Source organism: Geotrypetes seraphini, chromosome 1 (genome assembly GCF_902459505.1).
Source record: "Geotrypetes seraphini chromosome 1, aGeoSer1.1, whole genome shotgun sequence".
In the NCBI taxonomy this organism is placed as follows: Eukaryota; Metazoa; Chordata; class Amphibia; order Gymnophiona; family Dermophiidae; genus Geotrypetes; species Geotrypetes seraphini.
Window position 1 is genome coordinate 338223635 of NC_047084.1, and position 22660 is coordinate 338246294.

At 41.6% G+C, this 22660-nt stretch overlaps 1 protein-coding gene across 1 annotated transcript in view; it reads left to right on the forward strand.

Moving 5' to 3' along the window:
- Window positions 1-22660, forward strand: part of AMTN (amelotin) — a 108543-nt gene that overhangs the window by 52277 nt on the left and 33606 nt on the right. Inside the window, exons 3-4 of the mRNA XM_033960279.1 lie at window positions 19160-19243; window positions 22214-22297. Coding sequence (XP_033816170.1) covers window positions 19160-19243; window positions 22214-22297 — 168 coding nt within the window. The remainder of the gene's footprint in view (window positions 1-19159; window positions 19244-22213; window positions 22298-22660) is intronic.

A 22660-nucleotide genomic window follows, 5' to 3' on the forward strand; every position in this document is an offset into this window, starting at 1 on the left:
GATGATGGTGGGGGAAGGGCACCATCGTCCAGGTGTCTCTCAACCTCGCTATGCCACTGCTCCTGGACCCTAAAATGGCTTGTATGAGACTATCCACTGATATTCAGCAGCATTGGAATATAGGATCCATATGTGAACCCATTATATTCTATGGGCATCTTAGCAATTAGCGCGCACTGATCTTTAGCACATGCTAAATATAGATTAGCATACGTTAATAAAAGGACCCCTTAGTTTTGGGGTCTCTCTACAAAACTGAGATATTCTCATTGACTTCCTACTAAACATTACTCCTGAAAGATTTGAGTGCATCTATGAATCTGTGGGAGAAGCAGAAGAACAAGGTGTAAGGCAGAGATACACTGAGGTCATCTCTGAGTCAGAATGATATTTTGGAACACAAGACAATTTGTGGTAATGTATTTGTAGTCTGAAAATGTCATGCCTTGCTCAATAATAATATCTCTTGTACTTTCAGGAATGTGCCTATGGTGTTATTAATATTCATATCTCATCTTCGTTAAATGTGGTTGAGTTCTAGAGATGGCCGCACTGGATATGATGACATTGCTTCGTGAGCAGAATGGCATTGTGTGTTACATAATAATCTGATGTTCTGTGGCGGGTTATGACTTCCTCTGAATCACCGCAAACAAATAACTGTCCTTATTTGAAAAAGGTTGAACTCGTGTCCTCCTTCAAAGATACTCTGTATTGGGGTTATTTTATAAGGGGCCTGAATGAGTAGAACAATGTTTTATGTGCTCAAGTGGGCTCTTAAAATTGTCCAGTCTATAAGTTTCTTTTAAAAAAAATTAAAAAAAAACCCACCTAGAGAAATCATAAATAGCTATATTATGGAATTTATTTGTACATAGATATTCCAGGGAACAGAGCTGAGACAGATTACCACTTCCTGTATGCATGCATTACACCTCTGAGCGGGTGTAAATGTATGTGTCCACTTTCTCTGCACTGGACAGAGGATGCCTAAAGTTGGATACGCAGTTTTGACCATGGATTGCAAATCTGTTGCATAAATTAATTAGCTAATTAAGCATTAACAATTATTGGTGTTAACAAGCACCTAAGTAATTAGAATTTACACATGGATCTGCCCTATGCTCTATTCTATAACATATGCACCTACATTTCATACCAACTCCATATGGGTAATGGCCATAGGAGAGGTATGGGTGGGTAAAATCAGTTAGCTTAGCAGGGTTTGGAGGATGGAAATTTAAAAAGCATCATCAACATCTTTTCTCATATCAGGCAGTATTATGGGGTAAAGATATGGAACAATTACTTATGCTCACTAATACTTATGGGGAATTTAGGAGACACCTAAAAACTTATCTGTTCCTGAAGTATTTAGGCAACTGACCTGTACAATCTTATTCTATAATAACTGATCCCTAGAGCTGTTAATCACTAGCTTCTAATTTTGTTAATTCTACTCAATTTGTAGCATCTTTTAATTATTGTAAACTGCATAGAACTTCACGGTCCTGCGGTATATAAACTGTTATTATTATTAAAAAAGGTTTGGAAAAATTCCTAAAAGGGAAGTCCAAAGGCCATTATTGGGATGGCTTGGGGAAATCCATCCCTTATTCATAAAATCTGTTTTACCACTGGGTTGATCACTGTTGGAAACAGGATACTGGGTTTGATGGACCTTTGGTCTGTCCCAGTATGGCAATTCTTATGTTTTTATAGGTGAGAAGCATTCCTAGAAATTAAGTGTGATATCATATATATATATATACATTTTATTTATATACCACTTATATCCTAAGTACTTTATCATATTTCCTTCGCTGTCCCAGCACTCAAACTCTATCTAGTATACCTGGGGCAATGGGGAGATTAAGTGACTTGCCCAGGGGCACAAGGAGCAGTGAGGGATTTGAACCCACAACCTCAGGGTGCTGAGGCTGCAGCTCTAACCACTGCGCCACACACTCCCCACATAGAATACCTTCATTCGCGAGCCTAATTGCCATCAGCTGGGCACGAGCATTTACCCCAGTCTTTGGCAGGTGTAAGGCTATAAAGATTGCTCCATGCAGAGTTCCCTTCACAAAATACTAGCTTAGCGCAGATCATTCCAGCATCTAACTTTGGGCACCATTTTTTTTAAATTTCTCCCCTATTGCGTATGAAGTAGATCCAATCTATGGGGCTGATATTCAGACAGTGGGAGGCAGCCCAGCAACCTCCCACAGTTGGCGGCCAACCCCGATATCCAATACTGGTGCCTTATGTAGCCACCGGCACTGAAGTGTAGCCGCCATAGATATAGCCAGCCAAGTCAATATTTATCAGCTGGCCAGCTAAGGCATAGTGGCCAAAGATAGACCTGCTTTTTAAAAGAGCCTATCTGGCCACTAGATTTATCTGGTCAGCAAATGAATATTGGTGCTGATTGACTATGTCACACAACATAGCCGGCGACCAGCCAATCCATTGACTGGGATATTCAGCGGGAGATATCTAGTTATTTCCCACTGATTATCGACAGTTATCCATACTTGGAGGGTTAAATGCCACGTAATATCGAGTGGTATGTGCCTATGTGCTTCAAGAGTCTAGGCACCTAGTTATAAAATTACTTCCTCCACCCCACCCCACCCCCATCCCCTAGAGACTATCCAAGGGAAAACACTGATGTTTGCTAGGATTTGCTATTTTATATTTAGCAAAAGCAAAAACCTCGTTTGTGAAAGACTACCAGAATAAGATGCTGTAAGATCAATACAATGGCGGGACACATGGCTACTGAATTGAAATACAATTTTTATATCTTCTGCCAGTGGAATCAGCACCTACCCTTGACGAAGAGATGAAACAGAGCACTCTTTCAGGTAGTATTGGAACCATACCGGATAAGCTAGGGCCCCTTTTACAAAGGCGCGCTAGGGCCTTAACGCGTGGAATAGCGCGTGCTAAGTTGCCGCATGCGCTAGCCGCTACCGCCTCCTTTTGAGCAGGCGGTAGATTTTTGGCTAGCGTGCGTTAAAAACGTTAGCGCACCTTTGTAAAAGGAGCCCTAAGTGTCTCTGTGCTTATTATATCTTTTTTTCATTTATTCATATAATGGTTAATATAATAGATTGAACTTTCCAAAAATTTAAAGTATTCGCTGACATTCCTGCAAAAATAGTCTCCCTGGATTGATGCGAGTGTCAGTAGTAGCACAGTGCATGACACATTTTTTGTAAAAAAAACCTTACGGAGAATGGTGATGTAGCAGCGGACCCGTGCTTTCGGACCTGAGGGCACACTGCATGTATGTTCACGGGTATACCACCATTTTTGGACAGTTCCCTCTACTGAAATTCTCATTAACAATGAAAAAGAGAAAAAAACAGAAAAATGAAAAATCAGTAAATATAATTTTATTATTTTGTGGTTGATTGTCGCATCTTATTCTGGCAGTCTTTCACAAAATAGTTTTTTGTTTTTGCTATTAGTGGGAATACCTCCTTTGTTTATTTCCCATTGAGATTTTGGATAATTTACACTATTTTATATTTGCAATTGGCACTGTAGGTCCCTAAAGCCATGAACATTTTTGAAAATTGTCCATGCTCCTTGCACCTAAAAGTATGTGACTACACCAAAAGTGTCTCATCACCTGGAATTTGTGGCCTATATTGATTTTTGTTTTCTGCATGGATTGCACCAAACTTCAATATATTTCTCTTTGCCAAATAATTCATCTTTATCAAGTACACTCATGAAATGTTTAACTTTGTCCACTATAAAAGCACCATATTTTTTAGTTTCAGTTTTTATTAGATATAGACCACTATTTTGCTTGGATGTAAAATTCAGTCTTTTGTTATTTAAATTATCTTCTGGCTTGGATACCGTGGGTTTAGTCGAGGGATGCAGAAGGTTGCAAGCTCCAGCGGCCCTCACTGGTTCATATTCACACGACCAAACTTGAGTTCTTGATTTCAGTCAAAAGCTTTCCATCAGTTTCGGTGGCACATTTGGTTTTGGCCAAAACTGACAAAAGCAGTTTTGGCCAGCCTCTACCTTACAGCATTTAACACCCTATTCCCCTGTTTCCAAAACCATAGCGTGTTTTTTAGTACCAGCCACAGCGGTAACCGTTCTAACGCTCATAGAATTCCTATGAGTGTTGGAGCTCTTACAACCACACTACGGTTTTGTAAAAGGGGGATGGTAGTAAACAGACCCTCCTGCGGTTTGTTATTCCCCCTGTTATTAGAGACTATACTGTATAGGAAAATACATTTTTGCTCTGTTAATTTCTTTTTTGGATTATTGTGTTCTGGTAGGGTTCTGTTCTTAGTTGCTTCATTTCCATGTTTAATGTTGTACTTGAATGGAATGTTAAAATTTGCACAATTAAAACAATTTTTAGAATGCCTCAACTCACTGTATCTTTACCTACTTACTAAGGACTATTTCTGTCCTCTTTCATCTGCAAACTCTACGCCGGTTTTAAAATTGAAAATATGCATATATTTTCACTTTGAAAGTTGCCTATGGAAAAAGCGCTAACGGACACTTGCACCTCCTTTTTCTATGAGGGGGTATTCTGCCCCGGTCGCCATCTTGATGGGGCACCGGCACCCCCTTCTCCTCTCCAACCCGCTGCTGCGCGCTCGCTTTCTCTTCCCTCCCTCTTGCCTACTTAGGGCCAGTTACACAAAGCTCCAACGCCACAGTAAAAAATACCAAGGTAGGAGCAATTTTTTCTTTTACCAGCAATGCTCACCACAATGGCATTGAATGTATCCTACTCATGCAGAAAATTGCAGGTAAAAGAGGGGGGAGGAACTGTGCCTGGCACTTGATCCTCCTCCTGCCTGCCCTGTCAAAAAAAAAAAGATCAGCCCCTGCTCTCCCTGCCTACTAGTACAGTTGAGCTGGCAGGACTTCCCAAAGCCAAGGCAGCTTCGGGGAACTCCTGCCAGCTCAGCTGATTGGTGATTCCCCTTCCCCGATCAGCTCAACCTGCAGGCAGGCAGGGGCTGCTTTTAAAAAAAAAAAAATTGGCATAGCACTTGTACTCACACAGCTGCGCCCATTTAAAAAATAAAGAAGTTGTATGAGTCCAAAAGTGGGACCCCTGACAGCCTTCCCCCCTGACTTCTGATCCCCCGCCCCCTCCCACCACTCCAAAACAAGATTCTGGTGGTCGTCTGGGCTAGTGGGCTGGGTTGGGTCATACCATCCCCAGCTTGAGGATCCTCCATCCCCAACACCGTCCCCCATACCTTTTGTCAAAAAATCAGGCAAGAGGGGTGCCCACTCCTTCCTGCCTTGAAGGACTAACTCTTCAAAATGGAAGCCTGTCCCCTCTCCCAGTGCATCCTGAGATGCACTGGGAGGGGTCTAAGGTCCTGACAGCCTCAGCTGCCTAAGGTTCCTCCCCTGTGGAGATGCCTTAGCCAATCGTGGCCTTAGGACCCTCACAGTGTATCACCAGCATGCATTGGGAGGGGCCTAAAGCCCCAGTTGGCTCAGGCACCTAAGGGGAGGGGCCTTAAGCACCTTAGTCAATCGGGACCTTATACCCCTCCCAGTGCATTCCAGGATGCACCAGGATGGGAAGGGCCACCATTTTGAAAAGGTGGCCCTTCAAGGTAAGAGGGAGTGAGTAGAAAAGGTACAGGGGGCATTGTCATTGATGGAGAGTCCTCAAGCTGGGGAGGAAGGTCTGATCCAATCTGCCCCATCCCACTAGACCACTAGGATTTTGTTTTGGGGTGGTGGGAATGGTCGGGGAGATTCAGAGATACCGGTAATTAGCAACTAAAAACAAGGGGGTATTCCCTTTTGTGCATTGCTAGAAGAGCTCATTTAAATACTAATGAGCTCCTAGTGATGTATCTGCAGAGGGTTCTGGGGCTTTGGGAAAAAGGGGGTGCATGTACTGGAAGACGCACGTGCAGCAGGGGGTACGGAAGTACGCCTCCGCCCTGGGCACCCCTACCCTTGCTACGCCACTGTCTATGGATACATTTTCCAACCAAAGAGGAGAGGAGCAAGGAATTTGATATACCAATTTGGGGGGGGGGGGGGTCAGTCAAAGTAGTTTAATGGGTTTTTTTATTTTTTTGTACAGGTACTTTTTCTGTCCCTAGTAGGCTCACAATCTAAGTTTTGTTTTTGTTTTGTTTTTTAGTACCTCAGGCAATGGAGAGTTAAGTGACTTTCCCCAGGGTCATGAGGAGCTGCAGTAGTAACTGAACCCAGTTCCCTTGGTTTTCAGGCCACTGCACTAACCTCCTCCACATGAACTTTCTCTGCACAAATTCAACAGACTGCTAAAACCTGTTGTTTCCTTCTCTACAGTATCTCCAAAATCTGACCCTTCCTCTCTGAGAGCACTCTCAAAACCCATATCCACACCCATATCACCTTATGCCTAAACTACTGCAACGTGCTTCTAATGGGTCTTCCACATAACTATCAATTCCCACCTTCAGTCCATTCAAATTTCTGCCACATGACTTATATTCTACCAGAATCACCAAGCACACATCACCCCTCTCCTCAAGTCATTTCATTGGCTCCCTATCCATTTCCACAAACAGTTCAAACTCATCCTACTGAATTACAAATGCATTAACACTGCAGCTCCCCTATATCTCTCCTCTCATCTCTCCCTATACTCCGCCAAAGGAACTCCATTCATCAGGCAAGACTCTCTTACTTGTACTCTTCTCTTCTACTGCCAACTTTAGACTATGTTCCTTCTCCCTTGCTGCAACATATGCCTATTCATTTATTTTTATAAATATTTTAAATGTTTTTATGTATTATTTTTTATTAATAATTTTTCATTTTTTTATTTTTCCATCATTATTTTTTTATTATTATTTTCTTATTATTCTTTCACTATTTATTATTTTATAATTACATAAAATTCACATATTTATACTTTTTTTTTGTTTATCTGGTTAATATCAGTTCATTATTGGGATCAAAACAACTTGGAACATACTTGAACATTCGCTTGCTTTGGGTAACGTTGCTTTTCTTCATTTATGACATTTATAGTTCTCTTTTGTTTTTCTCTATTCAACATTTGTGTTTTAAATCAACGTTTGACTAATTGTTTTGAATGCTTTACATATTATTGATGCACAAATTCAACTATTATTATGATTGTTTTGTTTTATATACAGTATTTTACATTTTAAATGGTTTTAAAATTTATGTTTTCATATTGTTTTAATTTTGTTTTGTTATTAGGTCCTATTAGTGTTTTATTTTATGTATTATGTTATGTTACTATGTTTTTAGACTCCTGATGCAGACCTTTGGCCGAAACAACACGACTCGTGTCGAGCCATATTGCGATATTGAATAAAGTATTCCTATCCAACTCCATTGGTTTTCATTTCCTGCACTGTATTGTGTGAAGGATTTGTTGTTTTCTATTTTTATCCCCTTATAAAACATGATAGCATAAAATGGTATTCAAAATTATAATGCATGCTATCACTTTAACACAGTGGTCTCAAATAGAGAATGACATGGGGAAAAAAAATTATCACCGTTCCCACTTCGTCCCCATGAGCTCGTCCCCGTCCCGTCCCATCCCCATGAGCTCGGTCACGGTCCCTGCCCCATCCCCGCAAGCTCAGTCCCCGTCCCCACCCTGAAAACTGTCAGATCCCATCCGCACAAGCCTCGAATAGTTATGATTTTATACTGAGCTTATTTTATTAAAGTACTAGCTGATGCCCGGCGTTGCACGGGTATTTAAATATAGCAATAACACTGTAAATGGATTCAAATAAAGATACTTTATAGTGGTGAATGAATGCAAGTCTCACTGGAATTAGCAATCTCTTAAACTGAAAAGGAAGATCTGTTGGAATAAGTGGCATCCAAATGTTTCAGTATTGATTTAAACAACTCAATATGTGGAAACTCAGGTTGAAAAGAAACTCCATGCAGTTTTTTCCCGGTTCAGAATGGAACCTGTGTGCCTAGTTCAGCATATGTGAGTACTCATGTAATGTAATAACATTATGAACTGGGGTGCATGAAGGAAACAGTTACAAACACAGTTAGAACATACAAACTCTATATGTATGGTGTCCTTGGTAGAATAGAAAAGATGTCCCTAGTGGTTATAGTGTCATAGAAAGTGTTTTATAGTTGGAATTACGGTGAGAATGGCAGCTTTTTACATCCTTTCCATTGACATGAATGGGTGAAATCTGATTTTCTGTTTGTAGCTCCGCCCACGTGTGCAGGTGGGCCGCGAGAGCCCCAGAACATATCACCCCAGGTAGTGAGGGATCTGCATACCAAGTTTCGTTCAAAGCGGTGAAGCCGTTTTTGAATTAGTGTGAGAATGGCAGCTTTTTACATCTTTTCCATTGACATGAATGGGTGAAATCTGATGTTCTGTTTGTAGCTCCGCCCACGTGTACAGGTGGGCCGCGAGACCCCCAGAACATATCACCCCAGGTAGTGAGGGATCTGCATACCAAGTTTCGTTCAAATCGGTCAAGCCGGTTTTGATTTACTGTGAGAATGGCAGCTGTTTACTTTTTTTCCATTGACATGAATGGGTGAAATCTGATTTTCTGTTTGTAGCTCCGCCCACGTGTGCAGGTGGGCCGCGAGACCCCCAGAACATATCATCCCAGGTAGTGAGGGACCTGCATACCAAGTTTCGTTCAAATCGGTCAAGCCGTTTTTGCGTGATCGCGGCACATACACACATACATACACACATACATACACACATACATACCTCCGATTTTATATATATAGATAAAAAGAGACAATATTCTGTATAATTGTCATTTTTAAACACAAATAATACAGAGCAAGGATCAACAAAACCCTGTCTCCCCTCCCTTTCACAAATATTTCCTCCACTATTGTGAAAACTGAACAAACCAAATTACTACAGAATGCTACATAGAAAAATCAAGCTAATAGAATACTTCAGTCACACATGGCAGGAATAGTGTTAGGGGAGTGCAACTAAGGAACCTGCCCACTGGTCAGCTGGAAGCTAAAGAAGCACAGCCTGGGCTTTGCGGTCCCCAGTTATGTCTAATACCAGCTCTAGCAGGATACATATTTCAAATCTAAAATATTCTAGTCACAAAATATAAAATAATTTTTTTGTTCCTATCTTTTGAGGTCTGGCAATTTTATTCTTCAAATCATATTGGTCTCAGGCTTTGGTTTTGGGTTACTTCTGTCTTCATTGTGGCATGGCTGGCTCCTGAAGTTAAAATAGGCACAAGAAGAGCTGGGGAGGAGATGCCAAGTCTGACACGGGCACAATTTTTTTTACCACAGGAGCAAGATTTTCACCGCTCCCATGGGGCGGTAAAAGGTCTTGACCCCATTCCCTTGGGGCGGTGAAAGGTCTTGTCCCTATTCCTGCGGTAAAACAGTTGCAAATGTCTCCATTCCTGCGGATTTACTGCGGTGACCATGGTTTACCGTGGTAAACGGTCCCCTTGTCATTCTCTAATCTCAAACTCAAACCCTTTGCAGGGCCACATTTTGAATTTGTAGGGACTTGGAGGGCCTCAGAAAAAAATAGTTAATGTCTTATTAAAGAAATGACAATTTTGCATGAGGTAAAACTTTATTTATTTATTTTTTGTTAATATCATTTTTATTAAAGCGTCAAGAGAAACAGGCATGACACAATGAGCATATAGGCAAACAGAAGTAACAGTACAAAAATACAATAATTGCCAACAGCACAAACTGTACCAGTAATACATAAACAAATAAGAGGAGGAGCCCAATACCACCCACCAATTATGTTCCTAAAAGAGAACTTGTTTATAAAGCTTTCCTTTTGGCTTAGTCTTAATAACAATATTGCCATTTATAGCTAAAGAGACATATGATCAAGAAACTGTTTTATTTTACTTTTATGATTTGATAAAAATACTGAGGGCCGCAAGTTTGAGACCACTGCTTTAACATATCATAAAACCCACGTTGAAATGTTAATATGGGTTGGTAAATCAACCCTTATATTTTAAAGAAAACATTATTCTCTTTTAGGATCTTTACTCAATTCTATTCTACTTTCATACTGAATTGGCATGGTTTTTATTATTATTATTACTGGTATTATTTTTGCATTTCTCTTACTATTTACATAAGCTACATAGAATCCAGGGTCATATTTCTCCCTTTAGAAAATAAAAAGGATACAGGATTTCATGGGGTTTCACTCATTACCCATTGTGTTCATGACAGATACTGCTGTGTAAGTATTCTATTCCTGCTTAGATCATAGTTTTTCTGTTTAAAATGGGAAAAAGATTTTACTTATGCCCTGCTATTAAAGCAGATCCACGCCCCTTGTGGCATACTGATGTCTGCACCTATTAAAAGGGTCTAATGAAATGTTGGGCAATGGAAACCATATGACTTCACAATAATTTCTGGGTCTTGATTGGCTACCGGCCAGCAGTGGTAGAGTTTAAATTGCACATAAGGATTCAGTAACACCAAAAGCTGTAAGAAATACAAGCGAAGAGCTTCTCAAAGGCATTAAAACCTGTTCAGTCTTATTGCGTGTATGATACTACTAGGGGTCTACAGGTAATTCTGAAGTGTTTTACCTATACAGCGATTACTTTCATAAGGGCTGCATGCTCGAGGAAGAAAAAAACAAAGCATAAAATGGTTTAACACTGTTTTTGATGCAGGTAGCAATTTGAAATATGAAGACTCTAATCATTCTTTGTCTTTGGGGGACAAGTCTTTCTTTGCCAGTAAGTATGATTTATTCTCTTATTATGACTTTAGAAAGCTTACAAGTCCACCTTTTCATGTAGATAAGGTCAGTGTTAGGGGAGGACAAACAGGGCAACTGCCCTGGACCCCACAGTTCTGGGGAGCCCCTGTGAGCAGGCATGCCTTCCCCCTTCTGTCACCCTCACCTTTCCCACCTCACTGACAAATTGACCGCGGCAGCAATTCTGAAGCGCTGCCTGTGGGCCCCCCTCCGTGCTTTCCTTCAGTCATGTTTTGCACCCAATTACACAGCTTCCTGTTTTCTCTTGGGTGAACTGTAGCAGAAGGAAAGCATGGAGGGGGATCACAGGCAGCACTTCAGAACTGTTGCCGTGTTCAGTTTGTCAGCAAGATCTGGAAGGTGAAGGCAATGTCAGACTGGTACTGAAAGAAGGGGAAAAGCATGCTGGCCCGAGGAAGCCCTCTAGACCAGCTGGCTTTTAAAAAAAGCAGAACAGGGGAGGAGTTTAAAGAAGTGCCAGATTGGAGATGGGGGAAGGTGAAGGTGAACATCTTATGGGGCCCAGAAACAGAGGGTAATGTTTTGAAGGGAGAGAAGAGAAAAGGAAAGACGTTGGCTGCAGGGTGGTGTGGAGGAAGGGAGAAAGAGACGCTTAATGGAGGACAGTTGAGAAGAGAAAGGAGGAGATGGTGGACCTGGAGGGAATAATTAAAATAAGACATACCAACATACTGAACAAAAAAAAAAATAAAAAAAAAGAATTAGTAGTAAAATAAAATGTCTTAATTGTAGCACATGTTGATAAGTACTATATACCCCAAATGGGTATATGAAGGATAGGGGGATTGAGGGATACAGATAAGGGTAGATAAGAGCATGGAAAGAGTAAAGATAAAAACAAGCGGGCTATAGGGCTAAATCAAGTAAACATGACAGGTCATGGACCTGATGGGCCGCCGCGGGTGCGGGCTGCTGGGCACGATGGACCTCTGGTCTGTCCCAGCGGAGGCAAATTCTTATGTTCTTATGCGCTTAAGCTGGTTGGGATCCTATTTGGTTAAAATGTGCCACATAATTCAAGTTATTTGTAATGATTATTATTTTATCTATTCTGCTAGTTAATGTGATTATAAGTGTTTCACCTTCCTAGTCACTGCAATTTCTCTTTCCTCTCGTAGGTATGGCCAAATAGATTGTTGTCTGCAAGCAATAGCAGAGAGGTAACTGAACTACGCTGTTTGCATGTACAGAATAGGCCTCTACTAACTTTTCCTCATATAAAGGGCTAATAGAAAACCACCAATGCAAATTAAAGGGGTAATTTTTGAAGTTTTATTTTTACATGTATTTGGTCACATGTATTTGAAAGAAGATGTTTATTCCAAATAAGAGCTCCTTGGTATTCAAACTGCCAATATACCTAAGACAACACACCACGTACCTTGGCTTCCGGAAAAAAATTAAAATACTGTATATCTATTCTCCCACCCTCACCCAAAACAACCACTTATTTTACTTCAGCTTATGTACTTATGTAACTTCAAGAATTTGATCTAACTCATATTGTAAACTGCCTAGATTCCTTGCAGAGAATTGCGGTATATAAGACACTGTTTTGTATTGTATTATATTATATTGAATTGAAATGACATTCATAAAACATTAACTAGCTTAAAAATGTGCTCTGTTTCTAATAAAGTATTTATTTTGCTGTTAGCCATAGCCAGATGTAGTCTGGGCAATGCCAACATTGGTTATAAATACTTTAATCAACATGTATACTTGTTAACTTTACTCATAAATATTTACAACTGCTCTTGAGTGAGTCTGAATGTCTGCATATGAATTCAAGGTGCAATCTCTGCTATGTACAACAGTATTTTATAAAGATACACTTGGGGCCAGATTCTATACAGGACTCCTATGTTAGGGTCCGCCAGGTGCCCTAATCGTGGCTGCCTAGCCATGCCTTACTTTGGGGTCCGCGCACAACTTTTTATTTATTGGCTTAATCGGCATGATTTTCAGCCAATCCAAAAAATAATTTTTAATTAGCGATTAAGAGTTTGGCGCTGAACTCTAAGGATGCCTAGCAACACCTAAGTGACAGCACCCTCCTACGTCTACCTGAAAATTAGCTTGGTTAGGGGTGGAAAATAGCTGTAGAAGACTTAGGCATTGCTAGACGTCTGAGTAAAGTGCCAGTAAATTAGGCCCAGTAACACCTGGCCTAATATATAGGCGCCTACCTCTAGGATGCCTAGTGACACCTAAGCACACCTAGGCACCGCTGGGTGGGATTCTATAAACAGCGCCTAACAATTGATTGACAACCGCGCGAGCAACGCCTACAATCTGGTCCTTAGTGTCTTCATAAAATAGAACCTAAGTAGGTGTCTACTTGGCCTCTTAAACTAGACGCCCTCTTACAGGCGCCTAACCTAAATAAAAAACATTTAAAATGTTTTAACTGATTTTCAAGGCACCTATTGGTGCCTAGAAAATCGGCACCATAATTGCACCTCCGCAGGCCCGATTCACATCAAAGGTAGGTGCCGGAAATGTAGGCCTTGAAAACCCTGCCATCATTTCCAGCACCTACTTTTGTTGGAGGTGCAATTCTCTAAATAGCACTGTTGCGTGATTGACAAGTTATCAGTGGCTGTTTTTAAGGCGACTGCCAACCACGACACCATTTAGAGAATCCAGGCCTAGGTGCCTAACTTAATTATTTAAAAGACTTAATCAGCGCCAGCAACAAGCAATTAGAATCACATACAGAATCTTAGGTTGCAGGGGGCCAGCATGGGATTGTGGGAGGGGGAGTCTTGCTCTAAATGCAACTGAGCTCCTGGAATGCCCCACAACTGAACTTTGGTTGAAGGTTCTCCCTTTCTTAGAAAGTCTAATCCAATGCGCTACTCCATGGGACTATGGTATGTTGTTGTTAGGAGACTAGCGGGGCTTGATGAAGGCGGGGTTCTCCCTCCCAAAATGGAAGGTGATCTACATGGCTGTCTTGGTAGTCAAAAAGCTATTACTGCAATATTGGGTATCGGATCGTATTGGCTCTATTTTCTCAACGGGTTAACCGGATTGCTGAAGTGGCACGGTTTGAGATTCAGAGGACACCCAAGGAGGGGAGGATCAAACATAAATGCTATGTGGCTCTTTGGAAGCACCTCCTGGCACTCTACTCTAGTGACCAGCTCCAGTAAACTTCACCTTTCTAATCTCTTTCTAGGGCCTGGGAGGGGCTGTCTTGCAGTGGATAGATGGGCAGGGGTGAGCAGGGGGTAGTATGAATGGGTGGTAGATGATGTGACTTGGATGGTATGTGTGTAGATTGTGTTGTTGGCAGGAGGAGGTGTGGGGTCTATTACAAAAATTAACAATGGTGATGGGACTGTGGTTGATTATATTTAGATTTCATTTGTATTAGGTGATTATTGCTTTCTGTACAGTGGAATTTATAACTGTATTGATGGTTGATTGTACAGTCTGTGTTGCCATTTCTAATAAATATAATTGGAAAAAAAAGAACCACATATAAGTAATTGGCTTAAATTAATTGGATGGTAGGCACATAACTCATTAGGCACCTATTACTTTCAAGTAGGTGACTAATCCAAGGCACCTACCAGAAAGTAGGCATGGTTAGGGGCGGACCTTGGGCATGTTTTGCGTGTAGATACCTGTTTTAGATTTAGGCATCAGTTGGCGCCTATCGTAGATGCCAGCATTTAGGCCAAGAAAACCCTGGAATACATAGGGTGCACCTAAAGTTATGGTACCTATTGGCACCTAAGTCTATTTTGTGCACCACTATGCACAATTCTATAAATATTTAAAGTTTAACATTAATAAACTGATGCAAAATGCAAAATTTTTGATGTCAAAAATTGAGATGGATTCCCTATAACATCATCACTCCCAAAATGGTGGGGACTGGGGGGGAAGGAGGGAGAGATGTACATTTCCCTAATCTGACATATTACAAGTAGAAAAAAACATACTTTTTAATCCTCCCTTTGTAATCTATGCATTGTTTTGGTACTAATTTCTCTCTTTGGCTTTTCTCAACCCTTTCTTGGGTCTCTTGTCCTTTTGACATTTCTTGTCTATGTCCATCATCCATCTTATGTGCCCCTGTCTATCCTGTCCAGCATCTCCCCCTCTACATTCCTGTCCATAATCTTCCCGCATACGTTCCTGTCCCTATCCTTCCCGCATACGTTCCTGTCCCTATCCTACCCGCATACGTTCCTTTCCTTATCCTTCCCGAATACGTTCCTGTCCATATCCTTCCCGCATGTTCAGCATGTTCAGGCGGCCTGTTTCTGCCAGAAACCTGCAACATATTTTGAAGATTGTGGAGGAGGGGAAAGTAGACGGAACTTAACGTCTGAGGCTAGACCTGTTTTTAAAAGCATCTAAATGCCCACTGACCAATATTTACTTTGGGAGTGATAATGTTATAGGGGGGGGGGCCCATCTCAATTTTCCCACCCAGAGCCCATTCGGTCCTAGCTATGCCCCTGCTTGGAGCCCATTTCATTCTAAGAAGACCAATGTAATAAACTCCATTACCATCGACTCTTGTGTTAACAGACCATATTAATGACATCAAAATAGATTTTATATGAATTTATTAATGTTAAAATTAACATGCTAACAAGGACATTATTTCAAATTTTTAACTCCACCTATCCACCTGTGTCCCTTTCCCTCTCCTTGTGTCCAGTATTACCTCTCCTAGTCCCTGTATCTATGTTCCATCCATTGCCAGCATCTCTTTTGTGCCCTGTCCCTTCCTATGTCCAGATTCTTTCCTTTCTCTTTTTTTTTCTCTTACATCCCAACTCTGTGGTTTGGCATCTCTCTCTTCTCCCTCCCTCTGTGGGCTCAATCTCTCTCTTTCCTCTGCCTCACATCCAGAATGTGCCCCCTCCCTCCCCCAACCCCATCCCTGAATCAGAGATCCCTAGCCCCTCTACCCCACCCCATCCAAACAGGGATCTTGGATCTCTCTAGTCCCATCATACCCCACTCCTAGATCTGGATCTCTAACCCCCTCACACCCCACTCACAGATTTGGGATCTCTAGCCAGCCCCCACCTGCGGATCTAGCTCCCCAGTAGACCTGTGATCTCTCTAGCCTTACTCCACCCCATCCACAAATCTGAGATCTCAACCTCCTCCCCACCAATTTCCTTGCAGGTCCAGCTTCTCTTTAACACCCCTACTCATAATGCGCCACAGATCACTGGCAGAGACAATGACTGAAACAGGCCGCCTTTGCCTAGTCCTGCCAGCATCTTTTTTGGTACGAGGTTTCATCCATAGGAACTGACATTGGAGGCAAGACCCCAGCACAGAGAAAGGCCCTGGTAGACCCAGGTAGAGGTGGCCTGTTTCTGCCAGCAAACTGCAACACATTTTGAAGATTGTGGAGGAGGGGAAAGTAGACGGAACTTAACATCTGAGACTAGACCTGATTTTAAAAGCATCTAAATGCCAAAAAAGTACCCATACTGATCAGATAACCACTGGAGGGATTAAGGAATGACCCACACATACACAGTGCCACAATGGTAGCTGACCCCCTCCAACCCCCAAAAAATCTGAATGAAACAGTATATACATGTGTCTAGAACAGCAGCAACTGGTATAGGAAAGCTTAGCAGAGCATCACACAGGTGTCTTTAGTAGCCTGGTAGATGGGCTAGTGAGCCATAGAAACGAGGACCCAAGCCCATAAGCCACTCTAACCAACACATTTTTGGTGGAAAGTATGAGGCCATCAAAACCCACCAAAATCCTACTATACTGCTATATGTTTATGTCTATTGGAAGCTTCTATACCGCAACTATTGACTGGGTGCCACTTGCAGACATAAGGGCTATTGAGGTGGTAGACAGGTAGGTGCTGGCCTTCCATGTAACTTTTTTTTTCCCCCTGGGTAGTAAGTATTTTTTATCAATTGCCTATGCCACAAAAGTATATAAAATGGCTATCATTCCCTTCAAACTTTGCTTTTGTGACCAGGACATTGATATTTTGAAATTTACCTTTTTTGCAGAACTTTCTAGGTTGATTCCAAGCTGAATAAACTTAGGGACCCTTTTACTAAGGTGCAAACATCTGGCAGATACATTTTGCTAAGTATGCAGCCAATTTATCAAGAAAAGAGAGGAAAAGTATTCCTTAAAAGCATCTAATAAGATGTATGATGCCTTCAAGGCATATTTTGGCATGCCTGTTGGGGATCAAGACATACCTTGGGCACCTCACGTCACATGTGAACACTGCCAAAAAAATCTCTGGAAGGTAAGACAATTTTGTTTCTCACTAGGATGGCTGGATTTTCCGCTATAAAATTTCTTAGAATGTTTAATTTTTATATCATACGAGTATGTTGTAAGAATCTCATACACATTAGTTATAGGCAAAATAAATTTATTGTTTTCATTACCACATTTCTATTTTGTTCTTCTACAGGATGGTACAGAGGGAAAAAGAGAGCCATGAAGTTTGTGATCTCAAGAATTTGGCAGGAACCAACTGACCACTCAAGCAACTGCTACTTCTGCATGGTGGACCCTTCCAAATGTCGAACTGGCAAGCATGCATCTGCAATAACATATCTGAAAATTCCTTCATTCATCACCACTGTGTCACATTGCCCTGAGCTCCCCATGCCCACTCCCCAAAAGAGAGAGCATCTTTCTTCAGAAGAAAGCAGCAAGTCAGAGAGTGAGGGAGACACTGGATCCAATTTACAGTATCACTGGTGCAGCTGATGAGAGAAATCCATACTATCCAAACCAAAAAGACCTCAATGACTTGATCAGAGATCTTAGTCTCACCAAGTTCAATACTGAGCTTTAGATGTCTAGGCTCAAGTAGTGGAACTTGTTAGATGAAAGTGTACAAATCACAGATCAGAGGAAGCATCACCACTCTTTTCCCACCTTCTTCACCCATCAAGATGGGTTCTGCTTCTGTCACAATGTGACCAGTGTTTGAGGCAATTGGAATTGCTTGTAACCTGAACGAGTGGTGTCTCTACATTGACAGCTCATCCAGAAGCATCAAAGCCGTGCTGCTCCATAACAGGAGCAAGTACCCGTCTCTTCCACTGGCTCACTCAGTGCACCTCAAAGAGGATTACAACAGCATCAAAACCTTACTATGCACCTTGAAGTATGATGAGTATGGCTGGGAGATCATTGGAGACTTCAAAATGGGAGCATTCCTAATGGGTTTCCAAGATGATTTTACCAAGTTTCCCTCCTATCTCTACCTTTGGGACAGCAGGAACACAAAGGTGCACTACCAAAGGAAGGACTAGCCACAGTGGACTGAGTTCTCTGTGGGGAGAAACAACATTAAATGGGAACCACTGGTGGACCTCCAGAAGGTGCTGATGCCACCACTGCACATCAAATTAGACCTAATGAAACAATTTGTCAGAGCTCTAGATAAGGAGTTGGCAGCCTTCAAGTACCTTAAAGACATCTTCCCTAATCTATCTGAGGCAAAGGTCAAAGCTAGTGTCTTCGTCACACCACTGATAAAGAAGATCCAGGAGTGCAAGTAATTTCCCAAGAAACTAACTAGAAAGGAAAAAGCAGCTTGGAACAGCTTTGTCGCAGTGGTTTGGAGCTTCCTGGACAATCACAAGGCCGAAAACTACAGTATGTGGAGTTGGTTGAGAATCTGAAGAAGAATTACAGTAAAATAGACTGTAGGATGTCTCTCAAAGTCCATGCCCTTGATGCTCATCTTGTTGACATTCAAGGAGAATATGGGAGCATACTCAGAGGATCAAGGTGAGCACTTCCATCAGGATATACTAGACTTCGAACACCGCTACAAAGGACAATATAACGAGAACATGATGGAAGACTACATATGGAGGCTGATTTGTGAAAGTGACTTACAATATATTTGCAAATCTCAAAAAAAATATTCACTTCTAAATCTTCTGTGGTCATCTTTGTATAACTTCAAAATAAATACACATTAGTTGTGATTCATATGTTGCTTTTTATGACGTTATAAGAATGAAAAGATGAAAAATTGGCGTTTTTATGTTTTAAATATATAAATTGCACAATTTGACTATCCTGGTCACAAAAGCAAAGTTTTATGGATATAACAGACATTTTCCATACTTTTTAGGCATGAGCAATTAGGAAATTACACTTCCTAACCAGGAACAAAAATCGTGATACATAGTGAAATCAATACATTTTGGGGAAAAAGAATGTTATCTGGGATTAACAACAACAAAAAAACTGATCTCCTTTAGATATCACTGCAAAAAATGAAAGATTTTTATCATTTTCTTCATGTTATAATTTTCTAATTGTCACTCCTAATATTTGTTAATGTTGCAGCTGGTAAACACTGGGTTTGGATTGCCTCCAGCACAGATTGTGCCAGACCACACCACCCTTCAGCTTCAGCAGGACCCCAATCAGGTAAGATTCTGAGAACGCTTCACCACATGTTGTGCAAGCCTCAATAGATCACATAAAAATACTTTCAGAAACGAGGATGATTTTATTCAGGGGATAGGAGATGGTTAGGGGTCCTAAGGGCAGGTGGGGTAATAGGGAGTGGACTAACTAGAGGGTTGAGGAATGAATGGAAGAGTGGTAGGTGGTGGTATTTACAGGAGGTGGGGTGGCTTCTTGGGTAGTGTTTGGCAGGTAGGGTAATTAGAATGGATAGTTGTGGGGAATAGTTGTGAGGAAAAGAGTGTAGAAAAGGGTCAAAGTGTGTCACAGAAAGTGGACAACAAGGAAATGCTCCGCCAATAGGAATTAAATGAACGTCGGAGCATTTACCTCGTCAGCCAGCTCTATAATTCTCTACCGTGGCTTGTTAAAAGGGGGCCAATATAATTAAGACAAAGAAAGCAAACAACGGCTTAGGGTATTACTTATGGTGGGATGGTTAAAACAGGCATTTACAAAATCTAGTCCTGAACGCATAGTTACAGAATACAGCTTAGGCATGCCAGTACCATGTACATGCATAAATGCACACTTATTCATATGAATTTCAGTTTCTTCTAAATTGGAGCACTCAGTTAAACTTACATTTAGGTGACCTAATAAAGAAAGAGGAGGTTAATGCCAGAGACACACCTGTAATGTATAATATTTTATAAATTTTGCGCATAAATATGAGTCCTGCCCAGACTGCCTGTAAGGGGCATTTTCTAAAAACTAAGGGCTCCTTTTACTAAGGTGCGCTAGCGTTTTTAGCGCACGCACAAGATTAGCGCACACGCTAGCTGAAGAATTACCGCCTGCTTTAAAGGAGGCAGTAGCAGTTAGGGCGCGTGGCATTTTAGCGCGTGCTATTCCGCACGTTAAGGCCCTAACGCACCTTTGTAAAAGGAGCCCTAAGACATCCAAAAAATGGCATAAATCAACACTTGGACATCCTAATCAGCAGGACATCCAAGTGCCGATTTTCAAAACCGTGCTTCTACATGTCTTCCGATGCGTTCTACCCGCTGTGCGTCTAAAACTAAAGGGGGCATATTGGAGATATGTTCTAGATGGGCTTTGGGCAGGCTTTGGATGCACTTAGTCTTGGACATCTTGTGGTGATAACATCTCCCAACACATCCTGAATGGAACTTAGGCATCTGAGGATAGACCTATTATAAAAGTCTAAGTGCCAGATGACCACTGGAGGGATTAAATAATGACCCCCACACTCCCTCAGTGATCACTAACCCCCCCCCCAACCCTCCAAAAATCTGAATGAAACAATACATACCTGTCTCTAGAACAGAGGCACCTGTATGGGAAAGCTTAGTAGAGTATCACACAGATATCTCAAGTAGCCTGGTGGGTGGGCTAGTGAGCCATAGAGAGGAGGACCCAGGCCCATAAGCCACACTAACTCTACATTTATGGTAGATATTGTGAGGCCACCAAAACTCACCACAATTCTACTATATTGGGATATTGGGGTGATAAACACTGTGTAGAAGGACTGAAGTTGAGATACACTAAAGAATAACACAGGATGGTTTCTCACGGTTATTCACGGGGATGTCTATACATGGGGACAGGGACAAATTCTGTCCCCTTGTCATTCTCTAGTAGACAGGTGGGTATAGTAGGTTTTGGGGAAGTTTTGGAGGAGGGCTTACCTGGCACCCTTTATGTGAAGTTCACAGCAGTCCCTTCAAAGGTACCCCACTGCTCTGTTGGCATGTCTGTGTGGCAAGTCCATTACAATGCTGGCCCCTGCTATGTCCAAATGGTCTGAATCTGGCCATTTTGCACTTGGATGTTTCTGTGGTCGAAAATGATGGTTAAAGTTAGGACTCCTACAGTCCCGTCGGCTAAGACGACTAAATAGGTGATTTTCAAAAAAACAGAAACTTTGGACATGGGCATTCCTTCATCCCCAACTTTGGATGCCTTGCAGGAAATGTCCAAAATCAGACTTAACAATGAAGTCGTGAGCATAAGATGTCAAGTAATCAGCCACAGGTATACTGTTCTGGAGTCTATGAGCTGCCCCCCTACCCCTCACACCCGCCCCTCCTCTCCTCCCCCTCTCATACCTCTTGAAATATTTGCCGGCACGAGCAGCATCTTCTACCTGCTGCTTACGCTGTCCTCGGCTCCCTTCTGAAATCACATCCTGGTCCCGCAACCAGGATGTGATGTCAGAAGGGAGCCAAGGCGGGCCTGAGTAGCCCATGGAAGATTCTGCTTGTGCTGGTGAACATTTCAAGGGGTGCGTGAGAGGGGGCGGCGAGGAAAAGAGGTGCCAGTGCCCCCCCCCCCCCCGTGAAGACGATGCCCGGGGCGGTCCCCCTCACCCTCCCTTACTACACCACTGCATACAACCAGTACATAAATTTTATTGCCTACTTAGAGAATCACCCCCTTTGACCTCAGACAGACAGATGAACAGACCTTCTCAACCTGTTTTGTAATTTGTTACCTTTACTTACAGACATTGCCTGAGTAATTACCATGTAAACATTGAATGCCAAACCTGGGTTTCAGAATACAATTGCAAGAGTAATTGAAGTTTAAACTTAAAAGAAGCGATGTTGGCTGTGCTGGACAAACTTTTATAATATAAAAAGTCCAGGTATTTGGAAAATAGGATAGCACATGCGACTGATGATATTATGAGGTATTGAAGATGGTGTACATTAGCTGTAAAAAGATATTTTAAAAATCAAAGTAAGCATTTCTCATATACAACTGAAATATTTGTCTGTATTTGACTAATCAGGATAAAATTAATGTATTTTGAAGATTAAAGGATGTTATTCAAGAATAATAATAAGAGAAAATAAAGCCCTCGTATCTGCTTTATATGTTACTGCAAAAAGAGAATGATTTTACTATTTTCTCATGTTATAATTTTCTACTTTACTCTCCAAATATTTGTTAACATTGCAGCAAATGAACCCTGGGTTTAGACTGCCTCCAGCACAGCTTGTGCCAGACCACAGCACCCTTCAGCTTCAGCAGGATCCCAATCAGGTAAAGCAACATGGTCCTCATGTGCAGTTTGTATTCAGACAGTTGATATACTTGATTAGAGATATAGCAAGTCTTGTACGCTTTTGTACAACAGATATCTTATTGCATAAGAAGATAAAAACAAAAGAATAAGCTTACTGGGTCAGATCAATGGTCTATCAAGCCCAGTAGCCCGTTCTCACGGTGGCCAATCCAGGTCACTAGTACCTGGCCAAAACCCAAAGAGTAGCAACATTCCATGCTACCGATCCAGGGTAAGAAGAGGCTTCCCTCATGCCTTAATAATAGACTATGGACTTTTCCTCCAGGAATTTGTCCAAACCTTTCTTAAAACCAGCTACGCTATCCACGTGTTCCAAAGCT